Source organism: Microtus oregoni, unplaced genomic scaffold, assembly GCF_018167655.1.
Source record: "Microtus oregoni isolate MIOR12 unplaced genomic scaffold, Mior012 000031F_ref0000149, whole genome shotgun sequence".
NCBI classification, from domain to species: domain Eukaryota; kingdom Metazoa; phylum Chordata; class Mammalia; order Rodentia; family Cricetidae; genus Microtus; species Microtus oregoni.
Window position 1 is genome coordinate 13,150,528 of NW_024543090.1, and position 23,214 is coordinate 13,173,741.

General features: G+C 38.8%; 1 protein-coding gene and 1 pseudogene across 1 annotated transcript; one reads left to right on the forward strand and one right to left on the reverse strand.

Annotated features, from left to right (window-relative positions):
- The window catches only part of LOC121465632, a 553,860-nt pseudogene that overhangs the window by 18,125 nt on the left and 512,521 nt on the right, over positions 1 to 23,214 (reverse strand).
- Positions 522 to 1,460, forward strand: LOC121465626 (olfactory receptor 4F6-like). The gene has a single exon (XM_041678911.1). It carries the CDS (start codon positions 522 to 524, stop codon positions 1,458 to 1,460), a length of 939 nt encoding a protein of 312 aa, XP_041534845.1.

Below are 23,214 nucleotides of genomic sequence, written 5' to 3' on the forward strand. Positions count from 1 at the left end.
ATCCAAGTAAGTGAAAGAGTTAATTAGTTTGGTATTTTTTTAACAATGGTCTATGTCAGGAATATTAATTGCATTTATTTGACCTGGAAGAAGCACATCTTATTTTTTTATATTTTGAAATTATAATTACATCACTTACCTCCCTCTGATTGCATCCATGTATTTACCCCTTGCTTTATTTCAAGCTCATGACATCTTTCCTTTCATTGATTCTACATATATATATATATATACACTCATAAATACATAAGTACAATCTGCTCAGTACTTATAATGTTACTTGCAAGTATATAATTTCAGGGCTGACCACTTCATATTGAGTCAACAACTGGGGAATTCTTACATGGAGAAGGCTATTTCTCCTGCACTCAGAATTCTCCAAGATTTTACTTAAACTATCTCCAACAGCATATTAATCATTCATGTGACTTTGTCAGTTGAGCATTGCTTGTCCTAAACCAGAGTTTCTCCTGGCTCTCCTGTTTCAGATGACATGAGAGTTGTCACAGCCAAAAGAGCCAATGGATGAAGCAAACCGCTCTGTAGTATCTGAAATTGTCTTCCTGGGACTCTCCAACTCCTGGACAACCCAGCTCTTACTCTTCCTCTTTTCCTGTATATTCTATGTGGCAAGTCTGTTGGGAAATTTTCTCATTGTGCTAACAGTGACTTCAGACCCCCATTTACAGTCCCCTATGTTCTTCCTCTTAGCCAATCTTTCCTTTCTCGACTTGATATTTAGCTCCTCCACAGCACCAAAAATGATTTACGACCTTTTCAGAAGGCACAAAACCATCTCTTTTGGGGGCTGTATCACCCAGATCTTCTTCATCCATGCAGTTGGAGGCACTGAGATGGTGCTGCTCATAGCCATGGCTTTTGACCGATATGTTGCCATATGTAAGCCCCTGCACTACTTGACTATCATGAGTCCACAAAAGTGCATTTTGGTTTTAGTTGCTTCTTGGATTATTGGCTTCATCCACTCAGTGACTCAGTTGATTTTTGTCATAGACTTACCCTTCTGTGGCCCTAATGAACTAGACAGCTTTTTCTGTGACCTCCCTCGGTTTATTAAACTGGCGTGTATGGACACATATACCTTGGGATTCATGATTACTGCCAATAGTGGGTTCATTTCTGTGGCCTCCTTTTTAATTCTGATCATCTCTTACATATTTAATTTGATGACCGTTCAAAAGAAATCTTTGGGTAGTTTATCTAAGGCCCTCTCCACTCTGTCAGCTCATGTCATGGTGGTCATTTTGTTCTTTGGACCAATAATCTTCTTCTACATGTGGCCGTTTCCAACATCACATCTGGATAAATTTCTTGCTCTGTTTGAGGCAGTTATTACCCCTTTTCTAAACCCAGTAATCTATACACTTAGGAATAAAGAGATGAAGGTGGCAATGAGAAGACAATGTAGTCAGTTGATTAATTATAGTAAAATTTCTTAATATAAAGCACACAAATTATATTAGAATTTCAGATGGATATTGCTACATTGACTGTGTTGTATTTATCCAGAATGATTTGTGTACCAAAATTTAATATGCCTTCACTTGCTTTCCCCAAAAGTGAAATACCAACTAATAAATAGTTTCTGTAAGAGACATGATGGACTAGAGAGATTGCTCAATAGTTTAGATCAGTCAGTGTTTTACATAGGACCAAGAATTGGTTCCCAGAGCCCACATGGAGGCTCACAACTGTCTGTAATTCCAGTTTAAATGAGTCAAACTCCCACTTCTGGCCTCTGCTAAAGACAACATTCATTGGTATACATGCATACTTGCAAGCAAATCACTCATACACATGAAATAGAACCATCTATCTTAATAAAAACATACGTACTAAAAAGCTAAAGTTTGTGCATGTCATTCCTCACCAATAATGCTGCATGGGTATAATGATGAATGCAATAATGATAAACTTTTAAAAATCAGTACGTGATTTTTTACCTATTTATCTTTCCAATCTTGAGATTGTTTTCAAATTTAATTCTTATAGTTTCTTCTTCCTCTGATTTTTTTTACTATTCTGATAATTTATTTTCTACCCCTTCAGTTTATCAATCATTTATTTACTAATCTGCTTCCTCAAAGACCAGTAAGACTGAAACTGCATCATTTTTTTAAAGACAAACTTTAATATGAAGAACTGTTGATTCGATATAAAACTCCACTGAATGACTTTCACGGGAAGCCATTGCTTCAGATATGTTTCCAGCAGCACAGACCAGACCAGAGAGGGCTCAGAGTGCTAAAGGAGCCTTCATGGTCAAACTCCATTTCTAAACAGTTGAGTTTAAGCAAAACCAAACAAAAGCAAGGAGAAGGAAAGAAAAAAATAACGCAAACGTAATGAAAAGCATCCTCTTCCCAAATCTGCCTTTTCCTTTGAGTTGTATTTTAATCAGAATTTTTCTCATCATGAAGCTAACGTTCTCCATTTAGATCATCAGACCAATCATTCAACTTTAAAGTAAGGTGCTACCCTATTCTATTATCACAAATAAAATCTAACTATATTTCAAATAAAATCAAACAAAATTTATGACGTTTTCATTTTTAACAAGTGTTGAGTAGTTTTTGAGAGAGATATATAAATGTATGATCACAGAAGTAGCATTTATAGAAAGACAGGAAACAGAATGCATACATAGGGATAGGAAAATAAATAAGGAGAAAGTATCAGAATTATTAAAACTTTAAATATATCAGCAGAATGATTGAAAGCTTGTAGAAGGACAGGAGGATTGGGTTGTCTGGTGACACCAGTGTGTCAGTTTAAAGAAAGATGTACAGAGCTGGACACAGCCCTGAGGCACAGGAGCCATGTCCAGTACAGGTCTCTGAGGAGGGTTTGACTTCTCATTTGGAATGGAATCAAGGAAACTGAGGTGACATACAGCAGTAATGGAACAGCAGTCTCAAACTCTACAGAGGTCACATATCAGATATTTACATTAAAATTCCTAACAGTAGCGAAATTGCAGTTACGAAGTAGCAATGAAATAATTTTATGGTTGGGAGTCACAGCAACATGAGGAACTGTATTAACGGGTCAGATCATTTGGAAGATTGAGAACCACTGAATAGAGTGCAAAAGGAGGAACTGCCAAGAAAGGAAAGTTGGCAAACCCAGCACCTGCATCAGAGAAGAAATAAGCTTCCTTTGAGTTGGAAGATTCTGTGAACACTGCAGTTTTTAGAAAACTACTCACCTTAAAGCAGATCATAGGGCTTTGGATTTAGCATTAGCTATAATTTGACTTAGTTTCCTTGTTAAGTAAGTCTCTATCCTAAGTATTTGCTCCATGGTGATTAAAATTAACACAAGGACAGTACAAATATTAAATCTATTTTGATGGATTGCTGCTCCTTTCCTGCCATTTCTCATCCAATATTTCATTTCCTTAGTTGTCTGAAGTGTTCTCCAAATGGTTTTTCACTGACAGGTCCATGTATAGTATTCTCGTTGGGTTTTCCATGTTTATCAAATACTGAATTTCATTCAACAAATGCTCACTTTGGCTTTTTACTCATTTTTAATGATACTCGGCTTGAAGTTACTTCCTTTACTTCTCTGTTTTCAAGCCTTGTTAAGAAATTAGTTCTGATTCATCAACACTCAAAGTTGGTGCAGAGTCTCCTTATAACTCATGCTAACTACATTTATGTCAACATGACATGAGCTAGAGTTATCTAAAGGAGAGAAACTCAGTGGGGAAAACGCCTCCATAAGATCTGGCTATAGGCATTTTTCTGAGTTAGTGATTGATGAAGAAGGGTTCAGCCCATTGTCCCTGGTGCCATTATTGGGCTGGAGATTCTGGATTCCATAAGAAAGCAAGCCAGGAGGAGAAAGACAGTAAGCTTCTTCATCAGCTTGTGCCTCCAGGTTCCTGGGCTCTTTGAGTTCCTGTCCTGGCTTCTTTCAATAATGGAAGTATAAACTAAATAAGCCCTTTCCTTCCCAACTTGCTTTTAGGTTATGGTGTTTCATTACAGCAGTAGAAACCCTAATAGGATAGAAATTGTACCAGGATTATGAGGTATGGCTGCGATAGACCTGAACAGGTAGTTTTTGAGGAGGATTATAGAAAGATTTTGGAACCTTAGGCTACAAAGCCATTGAGTGTTAACACTCAGTGAACTCTTCTGTAGGAGCTTGGACAAGATGCATGTTGAAAGTACAGCAGACCACAGAGGCCTGGCATGTGAAGTCTCAGAGGGACGTTTATCAAGGGCATTCACTGTATTGAATTAAGATTCTGAAGTGCTAATTAGCTGGGACTAAAGACTCAGCTGTAATTAACAAGATACCAGAACACCAAAATAAAACCTTTGCTTCTCTGAAACAGTTGATGCTGCTCAGCTGGGGCTGAGAAATTAGTGCTGGGTAAGAAGAAACCAGCATCCTTGAGTGAACTCTTGTGGAAAGTTTTCCTGACATGACAATGTTGTACCATGTCCTGGCAACTGAACTTGGCAGTATAAGATTCGCCCAGGCAGTGCTGTTTTTGAAGGTGTGCATTGGTGATAGAGAGCAGTTTCCCTTTGTCACTGTGTGGCAGGGTTAGAGTCCCGGAGGAGAGCCCAGGGGAGCCTAGGGATGAAAGTACAGCCCAGTTGCAGAAGAAAGCTCCTGGATTTTGAAGATGCCGGCACCATGGGCTGACCACCAAAAACAGCATCAGAAGTGGATTGGAGCCAGCCTGAGCAGAGAAGACAAGGTGTGTGTGCTGCAGAGGGCAGAGCCAGAGAAGAGACCAAGCCCATGGCGAAGTCCAGAAGATCATGAGTGAACCCCAGAAGTGTCAACTTTCTGGATATGGTTTTGCTCTGTCCAGAGTGTGGCTGTGCCCTGTTCTCCCCACTTGAAGAAAAAAAAAATTTACTTTAATTTTGATTTTACAAAAGACCACAGTTGAGAGATTTTGATTTTTAAAAGACTTTTAAATTTTTAATTTTTTACTGTTAATTAAAGGTATTCATTTATTTTATATCCAGACCAAAGTTTCCCCACCATCTTCTCCTCCCGTTACCTCACCCAACTCCACCCCTTAATCTACTCCTCCTCTGTTTCTGTAGAAAAGGTGACAGGCCTCCCATGGGTGTCAATGAAGCATGGCATATCAAGTTGCAGTAGGACTAAGTTCCCCCTTGTATTAAGGCTGGGCAAGGCAACACCGTATGAGGATTAGGCTCCTTGGAGTCAGCAAAGCATTGTGTACAGGCCAGACTTCCAGCACCAGGAGGCCCACAAGTAGATAAAGCTACACAATTGTCACACATAGTGTGGGCCTGGGTCACTCCCATGCAGGTTGCCTAACTGTTGGTCCAGACTCTGTGAGCTCCAATGAGCACAGGTAAGTTGTTTCTATGGGTTCCTTTGTGATGACCTTGGCACAACCCTTCCTAGACTGTGCAATCATTCCTCTCTCTCTCTTCAGCATGATTCCAGAACTCGTGCTTGGTGCCTGGCTCTGTGCTTGGCTGTGGATTTGGGTATTTGATTTCATCAGTTGATTACAGGTGGAGGCCACTTCAGGCCTATCCACCATTGCTAGGAGCCTTAGCTGGGGTCACCCTTGTAGATTAGTGGGAGTTTCCCTCACACCAGATTTCAACCTTACCCCAAGACTTTGAATTTTAAAGAGAATGAAGTTTTAAGTGTATTTTAAAAGACTGTGGGACTTTAAATTTAGAAATGTTTACATTGTCATGTGATGTCAATGTGTGGCCTTAGGGTAGAGGAAAAATTAAAAAAAGGAAAGAAAAGAGCTTAACAGTGTTATATATGTGTGGAAAGCTGACAAGAGGTTAATTGTGCTGGTCAGTTTTCTATCAAGCTGGAATTATTTGAAAGAAGGAAACCTCAATGAAGAAAATGCCTTCGTAAATCTGGCTATAAGCATTCTCACTATTAGTGCTTGATGGGGCAGGATTCAGTCCACTCTGGGTGGTGCCATTCTTGGGCTGATGGCCCTCAGTTCTATAAGAAATCAAGCTGAGTCCATATCCCGACCCACAACTCTGACAGAAAACCCCTGCTCTGCCAGAGGCCATGCCAGTACCATCAACATCAGGTAAGACCCTACCTGTAGATCTCCAACATTTCTCAGAAATGGCCCAGCTTTCCCCAACAACTCTCCAGGCACCAGAACCACAGGCAAGTCAGGCCAGAGAGGAATCTAAGCAAATGAATGGGAACTACTGAGGCAAGCATAACCAACAGAATACAAGAGATGGAAGAGAGAATCTCAGGTGTCGACGATACTATACAGGAAATAAAATGTTTAATCCAACAAATTCTTAGCACAAAACATCCAAGAAATCTGGGACACCATGAAAAGACCAAACCTAAGAATAATAGGGATAAAAGAAGGAGAAGAACCCCTGCACAAAGGCACAGAAAATATATTCCACAAAATCATAGTAGATAACTTTCCCAAACTTAAAAAAATAACTCTTTGAAGGTAAAAGAAGCTGAAAAAACACCAAGTAAACTGAATAAAAAAAAGTCCCCATGTCATATAATAATATAATAATCAAAACCCAAAATATGCAGAATAAAGAAAAAATATTAAGAGCTGCAAAGAAAAAAGGTAAAGTAACTTTTAAAGGCAGACCGATCAGAATTACACCTAACTTTTCACTGGAAAGCAGAAAATCCAGAAGGTCCTGTACAGAAGTGCTGCAGACACTAAGAGACCACAAATGCAACCCCAGACTACTATACACAGCAAAGCTTTCAATAACTATCAATGGAGAAAACAAGATATTCTATGACAAAATCAGATTTAAAAAATCCCTATCCACAAATCCAGCCCTATGGAAAGTCTTAGAAGGAAAACTTCAACCTAAGGAAGCTAAGTGCACCCACAAAAACACAGGCAACAGACAATCACACACCAGCAAACCCCAAAGAAGGGAAACACTACCACTGAAAGTTAACGGAATTTAACAATCACTGGTCATTAATATCTCTTAATATTAATGGACTGGATTCACCCATAAAAAGACGCAGGCTAAGAGAATGGATACGAAAGCTTCCTTCTTCCCTGATACCAAAACCACACAAAGACTCAACCAAGAAACAGAATTACAGACCAGTCTCACTCATAAATATAGATCCAAAAAATACTCAATAAATACTGGCAAACCTAATTTAAGAACACATTAATAAAAATTATCCACCATGATCAAGTCAGTTTCATATCAGAAATGCAGGAATGGTTCGACATATGAAAATCTATCAATGTAAACCATCATACAAATAAACTGAAACAAAGAAAACAATATATGATCATCTCATTACAAGCTGAAAAAGTATTTGACAAAATCCAACACCCCTTCGTGATAAAGGCCTTGAAGAGGTCAGGGATACAAGGAACATATCTGAACATAATAAAAGCAATGTACAGCAAGCTGACAGCCAACATCAAATTACATGGAGAGAAACTCAAAGTGATTCCACTAAAATCAGGGATGAAACATGGCTGTTCACTCTCCATATCTATTCAACATAGTTCTTGAAATTTTGGCTAGAGCAATAAGACAACAAAAGAAGACCAAGGGGATTCAAATTGGAAAGGAAGAAGTCAAACTTTTGCTATTTGAAGATAATATGATAGAATACATAAGTGACCCCAAAAACTCTATTAGGGAAAAATCATACAGTTGATGAATGCCTTCAGTAATGTGACAGGATGCAAGATCAACTCAAAAAAATCAGCAGCCCTCCTATATGTAAATGATAAAGAAGCTGAGAAAGGAATCAGAGAAAAATCGCCATTCAAAATAGCCACAAATAACATAGATTATCTTGGGGTAACACTAACCAAACAAGTGAAAGACCTATTTGACAAGACCTTTAAGTCTTTGAAGAAAGAAATTGATGAAGATACCAGAAAATGGAAAGATCTTCCATGCTCTTGGAAAGGTAGGATCAACATAATAAAAAATAGCAATTCAAAAAAAAATAGCAATTCTACCAAAGCAATCTGTAGATTCAATGCAATCCCCATCAAAATCCCAACACAATTCTTCACAGACCTTGAAAGAACAATAATCAACTTCATATGGAAAAACAAAAAACCCAAGATAACCAAAACAATCCTATACAATAAAGTAACTACCAGAGTCATAACCATCCCTGACATCAAACTCTATTATAGAGTTACAACAGTGAAAACAGCTTGGTGTTGGCATAAAAATAGACAGTTTAATCAATGAAATTGAATTGAAGACTCAGATATTAATTTACACACCTATGGTCACCTGAATTTTGACAAAGAAGCTAAAATTATACAATGGAAAATAGAAAGCATCTTGAGCAAATGGTGCTGGAATAGCTAGATGTCAGCGAGTAGAAGAAGACAAAATTGATCCATACCTATCCCCATCCACAAAACTCAAATTTAAACGGGTTAAAGACCTCAATATAAATCCAACCACATTGAACCTGGTAGAAGACAAAGTGGGAAGTAGCCTTCAATGCATTTCCTATATATAACCCTAGTAGCACAGACACTAAGAGCAAAAATAAATAAATGGAGCCTCCTGAAACTGAGAAGCTTCAGTAAAGCAAAGGACACTGACAATAAGATAAAAAGGCAGCCTACTAAATGGGAAAAGATCTTTGCTAACCTCACATCAGACAGAGGACTTATTTCCAAAATATATAAAGAACTCAATAAATTAGACATCAAAATTCCAAATAGCCCAATTAAAACATGGGGTAGAGAACTAAACAGAGAACTCTCAACAGAAGAATCTTAGACAGCCGAAAGACACTTAAGGAAATGTTCAACATCCTTAGACATCAGGGAAATGCAAATCAAAACGACTCTGAGATGTCATCTTACACATGTAAGAATGGCCAAGAGCAAAAACACCAATGACAACTTTTGCTGGAGAGGATATGGAGCAAGGAAAAAATTCCTCCATTGCTGGTGGGAATGCAAACTTGGACAACCACTCTGGAAATCAGTATGGCAGTTTCTCAGAAAATTGGGAATCAAACTAACTCAGGAATACCACTCTTGGGTATAAACCCAAAGGATGCTCAATCATACTACAAAGACATTTGTTCAAGTATGTTCCAGAGCAACATTATTTGTAATAGCCAGGACCTGTAAACAACCTAGATTCCCCTCAACCAAAGAACAGATAAAGAAAATGTGGCGCATTCACACAATGGAATACTACTCAGTGGTTAAAAAAATGAAACCATGAAATTTGCAGATAAACAGATAGAACTAAAAAAAATCATCCTGAATGAGGTAATTCAGGCCCAGAAAGACAAACATGGTGGTTCCTTATATGTAGCGGCGTAAACGAATGCAGACAGATTGTAAAAATATATATAGTTTTAATGTAGAAATAGACTTACAGAACCACCGTTCCCGCGGAGACCAGGAAAGCAGAAGGGAGAGCTCGGAGCTTGCTTGCCATATTTATAGGCAGACATTAGCCCGAGGCGAACACGCCCCCTAAGGGGCGGGACTTATCCCTACATCTCCCCTTTTTGTCTAAATAAGACAGAACTAAACCAAATACAACTACATAGAATAACAACAAATAATAAATATAACAAACAATATTGAGAACCAAAGCTTTGCTAAACATTCTATCTCAAGGAGTCCAAATAATGTAAAGAGTAACTACAATTATATAATCTTCAACTCCGTCAAAGATCTGAGAAGGGAATAAACACTACTCATCAAACGAGATATATCCAAAATGTGCAACAATTGACAGAGACAACTGACTACCTGGGCAATCACCCAAAGTCTCGTTTGCAATGTTGTGTCAACCAATTTTGGCTAAGACCTAACATAACTGACATACCATTATTAAAGGCAAGGAACTTTTCAAAACTATCTTACCCTGTCTTGGCAGGATATGACAGTCCTGTTTTATTCATTGATGCACACTCTGTATCTGTGTCAGTGGTTGAGGTATGGGCATTTCTTTGCCCAAAGGCCAGTTCTGCCAAATAGAAAGGCTCCAGGTGGAGTGTCTTTGGTGCTCAACATTCTCTCAGGAATAGAGCGGTGTTGCCAGGAGCAATTGTGTCTCACTATCACGAAACTCTGAGTTAGATTAAAGGCCATTTTCTACAGATCTTTGAAGAGGTTGAAGATTATCTATCTATACTGAGTATAATCTCTATATATCTAAAGAACCTGATTAGTCTGATTATAAATGACAAACTTAGATGACTATTTGTCTATATAATTCTCAATATCTATCTAACTTAAAGACTAAGACAATAAACAACTGTGTAACAAATGAGGATAATGACCTCCAAATATAAATACTGTACAAATATACATTGCAATATGGCAAATATATATCAATACACAAACATTATATAAGTATCTTAATCAGAGGTAGGAATGTACATTGCAATATGGTAAATATATACAATATATATATCAATACAATATGTGTCAATACATAAAAATGTTTTAAACAGACATAGAAACATGCATGCATACAATAGTCAATATAATTTAACTTTGTTTCAATATACAAGAATTGATACCAATATATTTGTCTAAAAGCAGTAACTCACAATTATAAATCTATTATCCCATCATTCCCTCTTTTTTTTTTTCAAAATGATCCCTGAGCTTATAAAATTCCTCCCCCAACCTCCCAACCCCTAAATGATGTCCCTAAACCCAGGGGTAAACTTTACTGGGAGAGGGGACGTCGTCCTCTAGAATTACTTCCAGCTGTCATGGGGGTGACATTCTTTCTGGGGGATCATGTGAAAGTAAAATGATGGTTAAATTTCAAGATCAATGTCTTTTAAAATTGCAAATAGTCTCTGAGTATTTTGTGGAGGTCTGGCCAGAATGTTGTACAAGATGTGCATGATTTCAGCTAACCAAGTTGGGATCGTCTTGTGCAGCTGGTATCCAAAACAGGTCTTGTAGTAGAGCTATCAGTATCATGACGTCATATCAACCAGGTAGAGTTGTTGTTGTGGGGCCCCATCTTCTTCCTGGAAACTTCGAATGTCACTTCAGGAAAAACTCATTGTTCATTGTGAAAAACTTAAACATTAATCATATAGACATATATAGACATACATATATATTCAATGAAAGGCATGATAGATATATTCAATGAAAAGTATGATAGATATGAAGAAAAGCAAAGATGTTTTCTAAACTCATATTTCTTTCTGTCCCATATCATGGCTCTTGACATGAGACAGAAACTCCAGAAACTCTGGGTTTTTCTCGTACTAACAGGCTTGGAATTGGAGAGGGACTGAGCCAGAGTCCAACTTCAAAACCAGCTCTATATATTTATAAAGAAATGTTTAATAAGACATATATATATATAAAAATTAATACTTAGGCTCCCACAAAGCCAGTACGTGCAGTAGGATCAGAAACCCAGTGCCATTGTTCTTGAGTTCTCAGTAGTCCTCATTGTCCGTTATGTTCAGAGAGTCCGGTTTTATCCCAGGCTTTTCCAGACCCAGGCCAGCTGGTCTTGGTGAGTTCCCAGTAGAACATCCCCATTGTCTCAGTGTGTGGGTGCACCCCTCATGGTCCTGAGTTCCTTGCTCGTGCTCTCTCTCCTTTTGCTCCTTATTTGGACCTTGAGAATTCAGTCCTGTGCTCCAATGTGGGTCTCTGTCTCTGTCTCCTTTCATCGCTTGCTGAAGTTTAATATTCAGGAGGATGCCTATATATTTTTCTTTGGATTCTCCTTATTTAGCTTCTCTAGGATCACTAATTATAGGCTCAATGTCCTTGGTTTATGGCTAGAAACCAAATATGAGTGAGTACATCCCATGTTCCTCTTTTTGGGTCTGGCTTACCTCACTCAGGATAGTGTTTTCTATTTCCATCCATTTGTATGCAAAATTCAAGAAGTCCTTGTTTCTTACTGCTGAGTAATACACTAATATGTATATATTCCATACTTTCTTCATCCATTCTTCCATTGAAGGGCATTTAGGTTGTTTCCAGGTTCTGGCTATGACAAACAATGCTGCTATGAACATAGTAGAGCATATACTTTTGTTGTATGATAAGGCCTCTCTTGGGTATATTCCCAAGAGTGGTATTGCGGGGTCCAGGGGTAAGTTGATCCCGAATTTCCTGAGAAACCGCCACACTGCTTTCCAAAGTGGTTGCACAAGTTTGCATTCCCACCAGCAATGGATGAGTGTACCCCTTTGGATGCTCAACTTACTAGACCTGGATGGAGGTGGGGGGTTCCTTGGACTTCCCACAGGACAGGGAACCCTGATTGCTTTTTGGGCTGAGGGGGGGGACTTAATTAGGGGAGGGGGAGGGAAATGGGAGGCAGTGGCTGGGAAGAGACAGAAATCTTGAATAAATAAATAAATTTAAAAAAAAGAAACAAGACATGAAAGTGTAAAAGGAAAAAAAATTAATACTTACAAAATGTGTCCATCCATCAGTTATTAAATATTCAGGGTCCCTTATATTCTTTGAAGATGAGGATTTTCCTGTGGAGATAAGAAAAGAACCCTTCCCCCAACCGATCTGTAAACATTACCCTCAGTATGCTCGCCATCCTTGTGTATGAGTTGTTATTTATCTTTTCCAAGTGACTTCTCTTCTTCAAACCGAACCTTTATTAATTTTGACGGTATCCACAATTTTTCCTCACCTGTGGAGATAAGAGCAAAACCCCTTCCCCAACGTAGCACATATCCTGGCTTCCATTGTGAGGTCAGCACATCCTTGAAATAAACTGGTTGATTTAGTTCAGTAGACTTTTCCATTATCCAATGTCTTTCTGCAGCCGTTGTTCCCTTCTCATTAGCGTTGAGAAAATTCAAGGTTAACAAAGCATTATGTAGCCTATTTCTGGGGGTGTTTTCCACCCCTTTCTGTTTGTTCAACATATCTTTTATAGTTCGATTTGATCTTTCTATGACTGCTTGACCTGTAGGATTGTATGGTATACCTGTAACATGCTTGATATTGTAATAATCAAAAAACCGTTTCATTTTCCTAGAAACATAAGCAGGACCATCGTCCGTTTTTATTTGTGTAGGTATACCCATGATAGCCATGACTTCTAATAAATGAGTGATTATTGAATCAGCTTTTTCTGAACTTAAAGCAGTTGCCCACTGAAAGCCTGAATAAGTGTCAATGGTGTGATGAACATATTTTAATTTGCCAAATTCTGCAAAGTGGAACACATCCATCTGCCAGATTTCATTCCTTTGGGTGCCCTTTGGATTAGCCCCTGCAGGCAGTGTCGTTTGGTTATAGAAAGAGCAAGTAGGGCATTTCTTTACAATCTCCTTAGCTTGTTTCCATGTAATTGAAAATTCTTTCTTCAAACCTTTGCTATTAACATGATGTTTTTTATGAAATTCAGAGGCTTGTAGCACACTGCCAATCAAGAATTGATTAATTTCTGCATTACCTTGTGCTAGAGGACCTGGCAGACCCGTATGGGATCGAATGTGTGTTATGTACGTAGGGCAAAGCCTGTTCCTGATCAAATCTTGAACCTGGAGAAACAATGAGGTTAGTTCAGTATCATCAGGTATAAATTCAGCAGTTTCAATATGTAAAATAACTCTTTCTGCGTATTGTGAATCTGTAACTATATTAATAGGTTCTTTAAAATCCCTTAGCACCATAAGAATGGCATATAATTCCGCCTTCTGGACAGAATTATACGGACTTTGTTCCACCCTATCCAAGTCTTCTGATTTGTAACCTGCCTTCCCTGATTTATTGGCATCAGTATAGAATGTACGGGCTCCAGTTATTGGAGCATCATGGACAATTGGAGGAAGGATCCAAGAGGTTCTCTTTATGAAGTTAAGCCTCTTGCTTTTTGGATAGTTGTTATTAATGTCTCCCAAAAAATTAGCACAAGCTCTTTGCCATGGTTCATTATCTTCCCATAATTTCTTTAGTTCATCAGCAGTGAAAGACACTATAATTACTGCTGGGTCTATGCCTGCTAGTTGACGAAGTCTCAGCTTGCCTTTTATAATTAACTCAGAGACTTTTTCCACATAAGTTTTCAGTTTCTTACTTGGTTTATGTGGTAAAAAGATCCATTCCAAAATAATATCATCTCTCTGCATTAAAATTCCTGTAGGAGAAATTTTTGATGGTAGTATGACGAGAATACAATTGAGCTCTAGATTCACCCTGTCCACATGTGCCTGTTGTAATTTTTCCTCAATCATTGTCAGTTCCTTTTCTGCTTCAGCTGTTAATTCTCTGGGACTGTTTAAATCTTTGTCACCATCCAAGGTTTTGTTCAAATGAATTATTAAATCAGGTGTTATTCCAATAGCTGGTCATAGACTGGAAATATCTCCTAACAGTCTTTGAAAGTCATTAAGAGTCCGTAGGCGATCTCTCCTAATTTGTGCTTTTTGTGTCTTAATTTTTTGCAAACCTATTTTATAACCTAAATAATTAACAGAATCTCCCTTCTGAATCTTTTCAGGAGCTATTTGCAATCCCTATTTAGGTAAAAGTATCTTTATTTCTTCAAACAGTCTGTTCAAGGTATCCATGTTTGAATCGGATAACAAGATGTGGTCCATGTAATGGTATACTATAGATTTGGGAAATTTCTTGGGTATTATTTGCAATGGTTGGTTCACAAAATATTGGCACAGGGAGGGGCTATTTAACATACCCTGGGGGAGGACGGTCCAGTGGTACCTCCTCAAAGGTTGAGAATTGTTATAAGTAGGCACTGTGAAGGCAAATTTTTCTCTATCTTCTTTTTGCAAAGGTATAGTGAAAAAACAATCCTTTAAATCAATAACTATGAGAGGCCATCCTTTTGGTAATAAAGAGGGCAAAGGAATTCCAGATTGCAGAGGGCCCATAGATTGAATAACCTTGTTGACGGCCCTGAGATCTGTCACCATTCTCCATTTACCTGATTTTTTCTTAACCACAAATACAGGAGAATTCCAAGGGCTGGTAGATTCTTCTATATGTCCAGCATCTAACTGTTCTTGTACCAGCTGTTATAAAGCCTGTAACTTTTCCTCAGCTAAAGGCCATTGCTTTGTCCATATTGGTTTTTCAGTCAACCATTTTAGAGGCAAAGGCTGTTGGTATCTCTGAAGGGACATCAATTGCTTGTTCTTGTACAGCCCGAATGGCCAGTTTTCTCCGTTTGTAATATCTTTTAATATTATTCTCAGAAATATAGGCTCTAGATTTAGCAGGAATGTTAATTTCGGTATTCCATTGTTGTAATAGGTCACGACCCCATAAATTCATTGCGATATTGGCTACATATGGCTTTAATTTTCCTATTTGTCCCTCTGGCCCTATACATTCAACCCATCTCGTGCTCTGCCTTACTCGAGATAGGGTTCCAATTCCCAGGAGCTGAACATTTACATTTTGAAGAGGCCAATACGGATGCCAAGATTCTGGGGTAATGATACTTACATCAGCACCTGTGTCCAGCAGGCCAGTAATAAAAATGCCATTTACACACACTCTCAGTTTAGGTCTTTGATCATTTATAGAAGTTTGCCAAAACACACGTAACTTATCTTTCTGATCATTATTGCTTGTAACAGTAGGCATGGGGCTTCCTAATTGTCCTGATGAGGTACGATCTCTGCAGAAACTGGATATGACTGAACCATGTTTGCCATGGGGGCCTGTGAGGCCCCCCTCACGTTTCCTGACTGTATCAGGTTGCCTTGTCTATCTCTTGTAGACCTGCATTCATTCGTCCAATGTCTGCCCTTTCCACATCTTCTACATAAACCTGAAGGCTGAGTCCTCCTATTTCTGTTATTTCTAGAAGATGCATTATTATTATTATTATTTCTGAAATATGCATTATTATTATAATTATTATTATTATTATTTCTGAAAATCCGTTGTCTACAGTTCCTTTTCACATGACCCATTTTGCCACAATTAAAACATTTGGTATTCTGGTGTCTCCTTTTACCATTGGAAATTGCTTCTTCTACCCATGCTTCAGTGCCATAATCAAATGTATCAACATTGAGTGAATGCAAGACCCATTCTTCCAAAGGCGCTGATCTGAGCTTTAAAGGCCCCAAAATCCTTTTGCATTCCACATTTGCATTTTCATAAGCCAAAGACTCAATCATTATACGTCTTGCTTCTGGGTCAGATATCCCTATTTGTACAGCCTTAGTTAATATTTGTAAAAAGTCACTAAAGGGTTCTCTCTGACCCTGTTTAACTCTGACAAATGATTCCATTCTCTGTCCTGGGTCTTGTACCCTGTCCCAAGCCCTTAAGGCTGCTGTAGTACACATGGAGAGTGTGTTTTCATCCAAATTAGCTTGTTCCTGAGGATCGGAAAAGGGCCCTTCACCTAGAATTTGATCTAGGGAAATGTCAATTCCCTTCGCTTTTTCCTGCTGTTCTAAGAGTCTAGCCTCTTGCCTGAATAAGCATTTCCATTTCAATTGCGGTCCACTCTCGAGTACCGCAGAGCTCAGCTGGAGCCAGTCCGAGGGGTTGCTCTGCTTGTCGTGGCCCAAGATTTTAGCATCTCTTTAACAAAAGAGGCTTGCATCCCAAAAGTCATAACAGCCTGTTTAATTTCCTTGAGGTCATTCATACGTACAGGCTCCCATGTATCCTCCTTGATGACCCTAGGGTTTTTGGAACCAATCACCTTCTCTGTTGTTATTACTGGAAAGGCAGGTAGAGCTGTAGGTAGAGCTTTGTGGAAATTGTCCCGGAGAGACTTACCCACAGATGTAGTTAAAATTTGCCTTTCTACCCTTTGCTCTTCTTCATCAGAATTTAGAAATTCCTCAATCTTTTCAATTCTATTCACCATTGCCTTCTGCAATGTCTGAATCTCCTGTCCAGAATTATGTTCCAAAGCCTTCATTGAGGATTTTAAAGTATGAAGTTTGTCCATTAGAGATAACATCTCATCTTTGGACATAATTTTTATGGCATAAACCGTGCCTTCTTGTATTGACAATCTTTCCGTCAATCTGTCATAAGCTTTAGACAAAATCCGATTGTCACATTCAGCAGTTTGATTCTCTCAGTTAATGTTTCATTTCCTACAGAAAGGGACTGAACCTTACGATCCAGATCAGCTGTTCCCTCTTCCATAGTAATGACTTTCTCCTTAACATCAGCCTGGAGAACTTCAAACTGATTTTTGAGAAGATTGTTATCAGCTTGGAGAACTTCAAACTGATTCTCGAGAAGATTGTTATCAGTCTGGAGAACTTCAAACTGATTCTTGAGAAGATTGTTATCAGTCTGGAGAACTTCAAACTGATTCTTGAGAAGATTGTTATCAGCCTGGAGAACTTCAAACTGATTCTTGAGAAGACTGTTATTATTCTCAATTGTTTTTAAGCGTTCAATCTCTGCCTTAAGAATCCTGGATTCATCTCATAAAGACTTTATCATATTTCTATTATCAAACCATTTGGTGCCAATGAAAACTACGAATCCCAGAAGGATCCATAGATGTGGGGCGATAGACACCTCTTGTAAAATCTCCCACATGGTACAATTAAAAAAACTGTTAAATTCTTGAACAGTAATGTGTTCAGACATTTTATTTATAAAAGAAAAATTTTTTACCTGCAATGATCGGTTCCTGCCAGTGGTGGTTTCTGTGTTTTTGGAGCCTGTCCTAGAACTAGCTCTTGTAGACCAGGCTGGCCTCAAACTCACAGAGATCCGCCTGTCTCTGCCTCTGAAGTGCTGGGATTAAAGGCGTGCACTACCACGGCCTGGCAGGCCTCAAACTCACAGAGATCCGCCTGCCTCTGCTTCCCAAGTGCTGGGATTAATGGCGTGAGCTACCACTGCCTGGCCGGCCTCAAACTCACAGAGATCCGCCTGCCCTTGCCTCCCAAGTGCTGGTATCAAAAGCGTGCGCCACCACTGCCTGGCCAAGTCACTTTATATCAGACCAAATCCGACACTGTGGCAGCTTTTGTTGCAAAACCGCAGGTACTTGAGCTTCTGCTAATTCAGGCAGTGGGGTTCCGCTGCAAAACTTAGCCAAGGCAGGCAGAATGGGCCTGTGTCGCCGAGTATGTCTCGGACTCGGCACTGGGGCCTGAGTCACAAACTGAAAAACAGCACCCAGGAGGGTGCTGTGTTAGCTAGCAGGCTACCCGCTTGAGTCGGGGGCAAAATAGCCCGACGTTGGACGCCAAAATGTAGCGGCGTAAATGAATGCAGACAGATTGTAAAAATATATATAATTTTAATGTAGAAATAGACTTACAGAACCACCGTTCCCACGGAGACCAGGAAAGCAGAAGGGAGAGCTCGGAGCTTGCTTGCCAAATTTATAGGCAGACATTAGCCCGAGGCGAACACGCCCCCTAAGGGGCGGGACTTATCCCTACACTTATAAGTGAATATTAGATGTAAAGCAAAGGATAACCAGACTACAATTCACAGCCCAAGAGACAATAGATAACAAAGTCCCCCTAAGAGGGACATGCATAGATCTCCCTAGGAAGGAGAAGTAGATAAGACCTTTTGGGTAAACTGAGGGCATGGGGGAAAGGAGGGGATGGAGGATGAGAGAACATCAGGAAAGGGAATGGGCAAGTTGCAGGAGGGACAGAGAGGGAAAGTAATGAAAGAAACATCTTGATAGAACAAGTCATTCTGGGGTTAGGGAGAAACCTGGTGCTAAGGAAATTCCCAGAAATCCACAATGGTGACCACAGCCTAGATCCCTAGTAGAGAGGGTGCCTGAACTGGCTTTCTCCTCTCCTCAGATTGGTGAATATCCCAACTGTCATCACAAACCTTCATCTAGTAACGGAAACAGATGCAGAGATCCACAAACTAGCACTGGGCTGAGCTCCTGGAGTCCTGTAAAGAAAGGAAAGAGCAAAGGGGTCAAGGTCATGACGGGAAAACCCACAGAGACTGCTGACAAGAGCTAGTTGGAGCTCATGCACTCTGGACCAACAGCTGGAGAGCATGCAAGGGACCGAACTAAGTCCTCTGGATGTGGGTGACAGTTATGTTACTTGGTCTGTTTGTAGGACCAGAAACTGTCTCTTAGGCATAAGCTAGCTTTTTGGAACCCATTCCCTATGGAGGGATATTTTACCCAGTCTTGATGCAGAGGGATGGAGTTGGTCTTGCCGCAACTAGATATGCCTGGCTTAGTTGACTCCCTATGGGAGGCTTTCTCCTCTCTAAGGAAAGAATGGGGGAGGTGGGGCAGCAATAGGAGGCGATGGAGGGGGACTGTGGTTGTTATGTAAAAGAATAAAAAGTTTAAAATTAAAAAAGGAATAAATAGAAAGCACACTTTCTTTGCTTTGGAGAGCACGCCAAGAAGCAGCATTTCTCCATGGTCTCTGCTACAGTTCCTGCCTCCAGCTGCTTGCCTTGACTTCCTGCCGTGGCTTTCCTCTATGATGAACTGTAACCAGTAAGCCAAAGAAAGTCTTTCTTCCTCCAAGCTGCTTTTGTTCAATGTTTTGTCACAGCAACAGAACCCAAACAAGGACACTAAGTTACAGAGCTGAGCCATGGTGTCTGTCAACAGTTTAAAAAAAAAAAACTTGTAAATAAACAGACTGGAGTTTCATTTAGTTTTTTTTTTTTTTTTTTTTTTTTTTTTTTTTTTTTTTTTGGTTTTTCGAGACAGGGTTTCTCTGTGGCTTTGGAGCCTGTCCTGGAACTAGCTCTTGTAGTCCAGGCTGGTCATTTACTTTTAAAGGAAAATAAAAGTTATATAATTTAGTGGGAAATGGACGTAACTGGGTATCATCGTATTAAAGAAAAAAAGACAGCACACCTTTAATCCCAGCACTCGGGAGGAAGAGGCAGGCGGATCTCTATGAGTTCGAGACCAGCCTGGTCTACAGAGCTAGTTCCAGGACAGGCTCCAAAGCCACAGAGAAACACTGTCTCGAAAAAACCAAAAAAGAAAAAGAAAAAAAGACAAAGAGAGAAGGGCAAAAGACAAATGTTGTTTGTTTTCTATAATTTTCAATTGATAGAGTTCTTTATATACACATAAATCAATAAATGTGTGTGCAAGCATCCATGAGTGCACATGTGTGCAAGTGTGTTTGTGTGGATTAGTGCATTGTGAAGGATTACACATGTGTGCACATACATGCACATGTATATGTAAGTGCATGTGTGTGCATATATGAGCATCTTGGGTACGTGTGGATGCATATATGTTGGCATGTGTGTCTCAGTGTGTCTGTGTGTTTGTATATGTGTGTGATGCATGTATGGATTGGGTGTATATGTATAAGCATTTATATTTGTGTGTATAAGCTTGCATGTAGTTGTATGTGCACAAGTGTGTATCCATGCATGCATATGTTCATATACAAATGTAAGTGTGTGCATGTGTTTTATAACTAGCAGTATTCGATTTCTGTGGGCCAAGAAATAAAACAGTCTAACAGTTCAACATCATTCTTATTTTTTGCTTGGTTGGTTGGTTGGTTGGTGAGTTGATGGGATTTTGAATTCCTAAGATTGGATATTCCTATGTAGCTCTGTCTGTCATGGAAAACAGTACACAGACCTGGTTGGCCTCAAACTCACAGAGATCCTTCTGCCTCTGCCTTTTGAGTGATGGGATTAAACGGGTATCACACTACTGGTTTCTTTATCTTTTTTAATCTTTCTGGTTTTGTCCTATTGTATCCCTTTTGATTGTTATTTACTGTTATTTTACTGTTCTTTTAATTTAATTTTTTATATTATTCTCTACACAAATTCATGTCACAAAATACAAGAGAACCTGGTGGGAAGGAAAGAGACTAGCAGGAGAGGAAAGTGTGTGAGGACTAGGGAGATAATGAAGGGATGAATACAGTCAAAGTTCATATTATAGTACATGAAATCATTTATATGAGGACATCTCTTTATAATCTCCTTAGCTTGTTGCCATGTAATAGGAAACTCTTTCTTTAAACCTTTGCTATTGACATGATGTTTTTTATGAAATTCTGAGGCCTGCAACACACTTCCAATCAATAATAGATCAATTTCTAAATTACCTTGTGCTAGAGGACCTGACAGACCCGTAAGGGATCAGATGTGTTTTATGTATATAAAACAAAGCTTATTCCTGATTATGTCTTGCACCAAGATAAAAAATGAAGTCAATTCTGTATCATCTTATATAAAGTCAGCAGTTTCAATATGCAAGATAACTCTTTCTGCATATTGTAAATCAGTAACTATATTACAAGTTTCTTTTAAAATCCCTTAGCACCTGCTGAGAAGCCAAGAACAATGGCACTGGGCTTTGATCCTATGGCATGTACGGGTTTTGTGGGAGCCTAGGCTGTTTGAATGCTCACCTTCCTAGACCTAGATGGAGGAGGGAGGACCTTGAACTTCCCACAAGGCAGGGAACCCTGAATGCTCTTCAGGCTGGAGAGGGAGGGGGAGGGTAGCAGGGGAGGGGGAGGGAAATGGGAGGCGGAGGCAGGGAGGAGGCAGAAATTTTTAATAAAAAATTTTAAAAAAGATAAAAAAAAGATTATTGCCCAGTATACCCACTTTATATCCGTGTAGGGAAGATTTCTTCATAATTTACCTAAAGTACGGTGTGAAAACATAACAGGCAAGATCACATGTAAAATGTGACTGTCAGATCTTAAGCTAAGTTTAAGAGAATTTACAATCTTTTAAACACACCTCAGTATTGTTTGTATATTATTTTCACATGGATTGAATTTATTTTTAGTGTTCATAATTTTAAGCATGTTTGTTTTTATATTTAATATCTGGTATCTAAATATTGTCAAATATAAACCGAATTTAAAAAAAATGGAAAAATCCCTTAGCAACATGAGAATAGCATATAATTCTGCCTTCTGGACAGAATTATAAGGGCTTTGTTCCACCTTACTTAATTCTTCTGATTTGCAACCTGCCTTCCATGATTTAGTTGCATCAGTATAAAATGTACAGGCAGCCATTATTGGAGCATCACGTACAATTCGAGGAAGAATCCTAGAAGTTCTCTTTATAAGGTAAAATCTATTGCTTTGGGATAATTGCTATATATTTCTCCCTAAAAAATTAGCACAAGCTCTTTGCCATGGTTCATTGTCTTCCCATAAGATTTTTATTTCATCATTAGTAAAAGGCACTATAATCTCTTCTGGGTCTATACATGCTAATTGATGAAGTCTCAATTTACCTTTTATAATTAATTCAGAGACTTTTCCACATAAGTTTTTAATATTTTACTTGGTTTATGTGGTAAAATGATCCATTCTAAGATAATATTGTATGTGTGCATTAAAATTCCTGTAGAAGAAATTCTGGAAGGCAATATGACTAAAATACAATTAAGATTTGGATTCACCCTATCCACATGTGCCTCCTGTAATTTCTCCTCAACAATTATCGATTCCTTTTCTGCTTCAGCTGTTAATTCTCTGGGACTATTCAAGTCTTTATCACCATCTAAAGTTTAGTTTAAATGAATTATTAGATTATGTGTTATCCCAACAGCCAGCCGGTCATAGACTGCAAATGTCTCCTAACAATCTTTGAAAGTCATTAAGAATCTGCAACTGGTCTCTTCTAATTTGTGCCTTTTGTGTTCTAATTTTCTGCAAACCTATTTTATACCCTAGGTAATTGACAGAATCTCCTTCCTGTATATTTTCCAGGAGCAATTTGTAATTCCAATTTTGAAAAAACTTTCTTTACTTTTTCAAACATTCTTTCTAAAGTATCTATGTTTGAATCAGATAGCAAAATGTCAGCCATGTAATGGTAAGTTATATGCTTAGGAAATTACTTACGTATTATTTCCAATGGCTGACTTACAAAGTATTGGCACAGAGTGAGGCTATTGAGCAGTCCTTGTGGGAGAATAGTCCATTGATATCTCCTAGTAGGCTAAGAATTACTATAAGTAGGCACTATCCTTTTCTTGTAAAGGCATAGTGAAGAAACAATCCTTCAAATCAATAACTATAAGAGGCCATCCTTTTGGTAATAGAGATGGTAGAATAATTCCAGACTATAGAGGGCCCATAGGTTGAATTACCTTATTGACAGCTCTTAGATCTGTCACCATTCTCCATTTATCAGATTTCTTTTTAACAACAAATGCAGGAGAATTCCAAGGGCTGGTTGATTCTTCAATATGGTGATTATCTAGTTGCTCTTGTACCAGCTATTCTAAAGCCTACTACTTT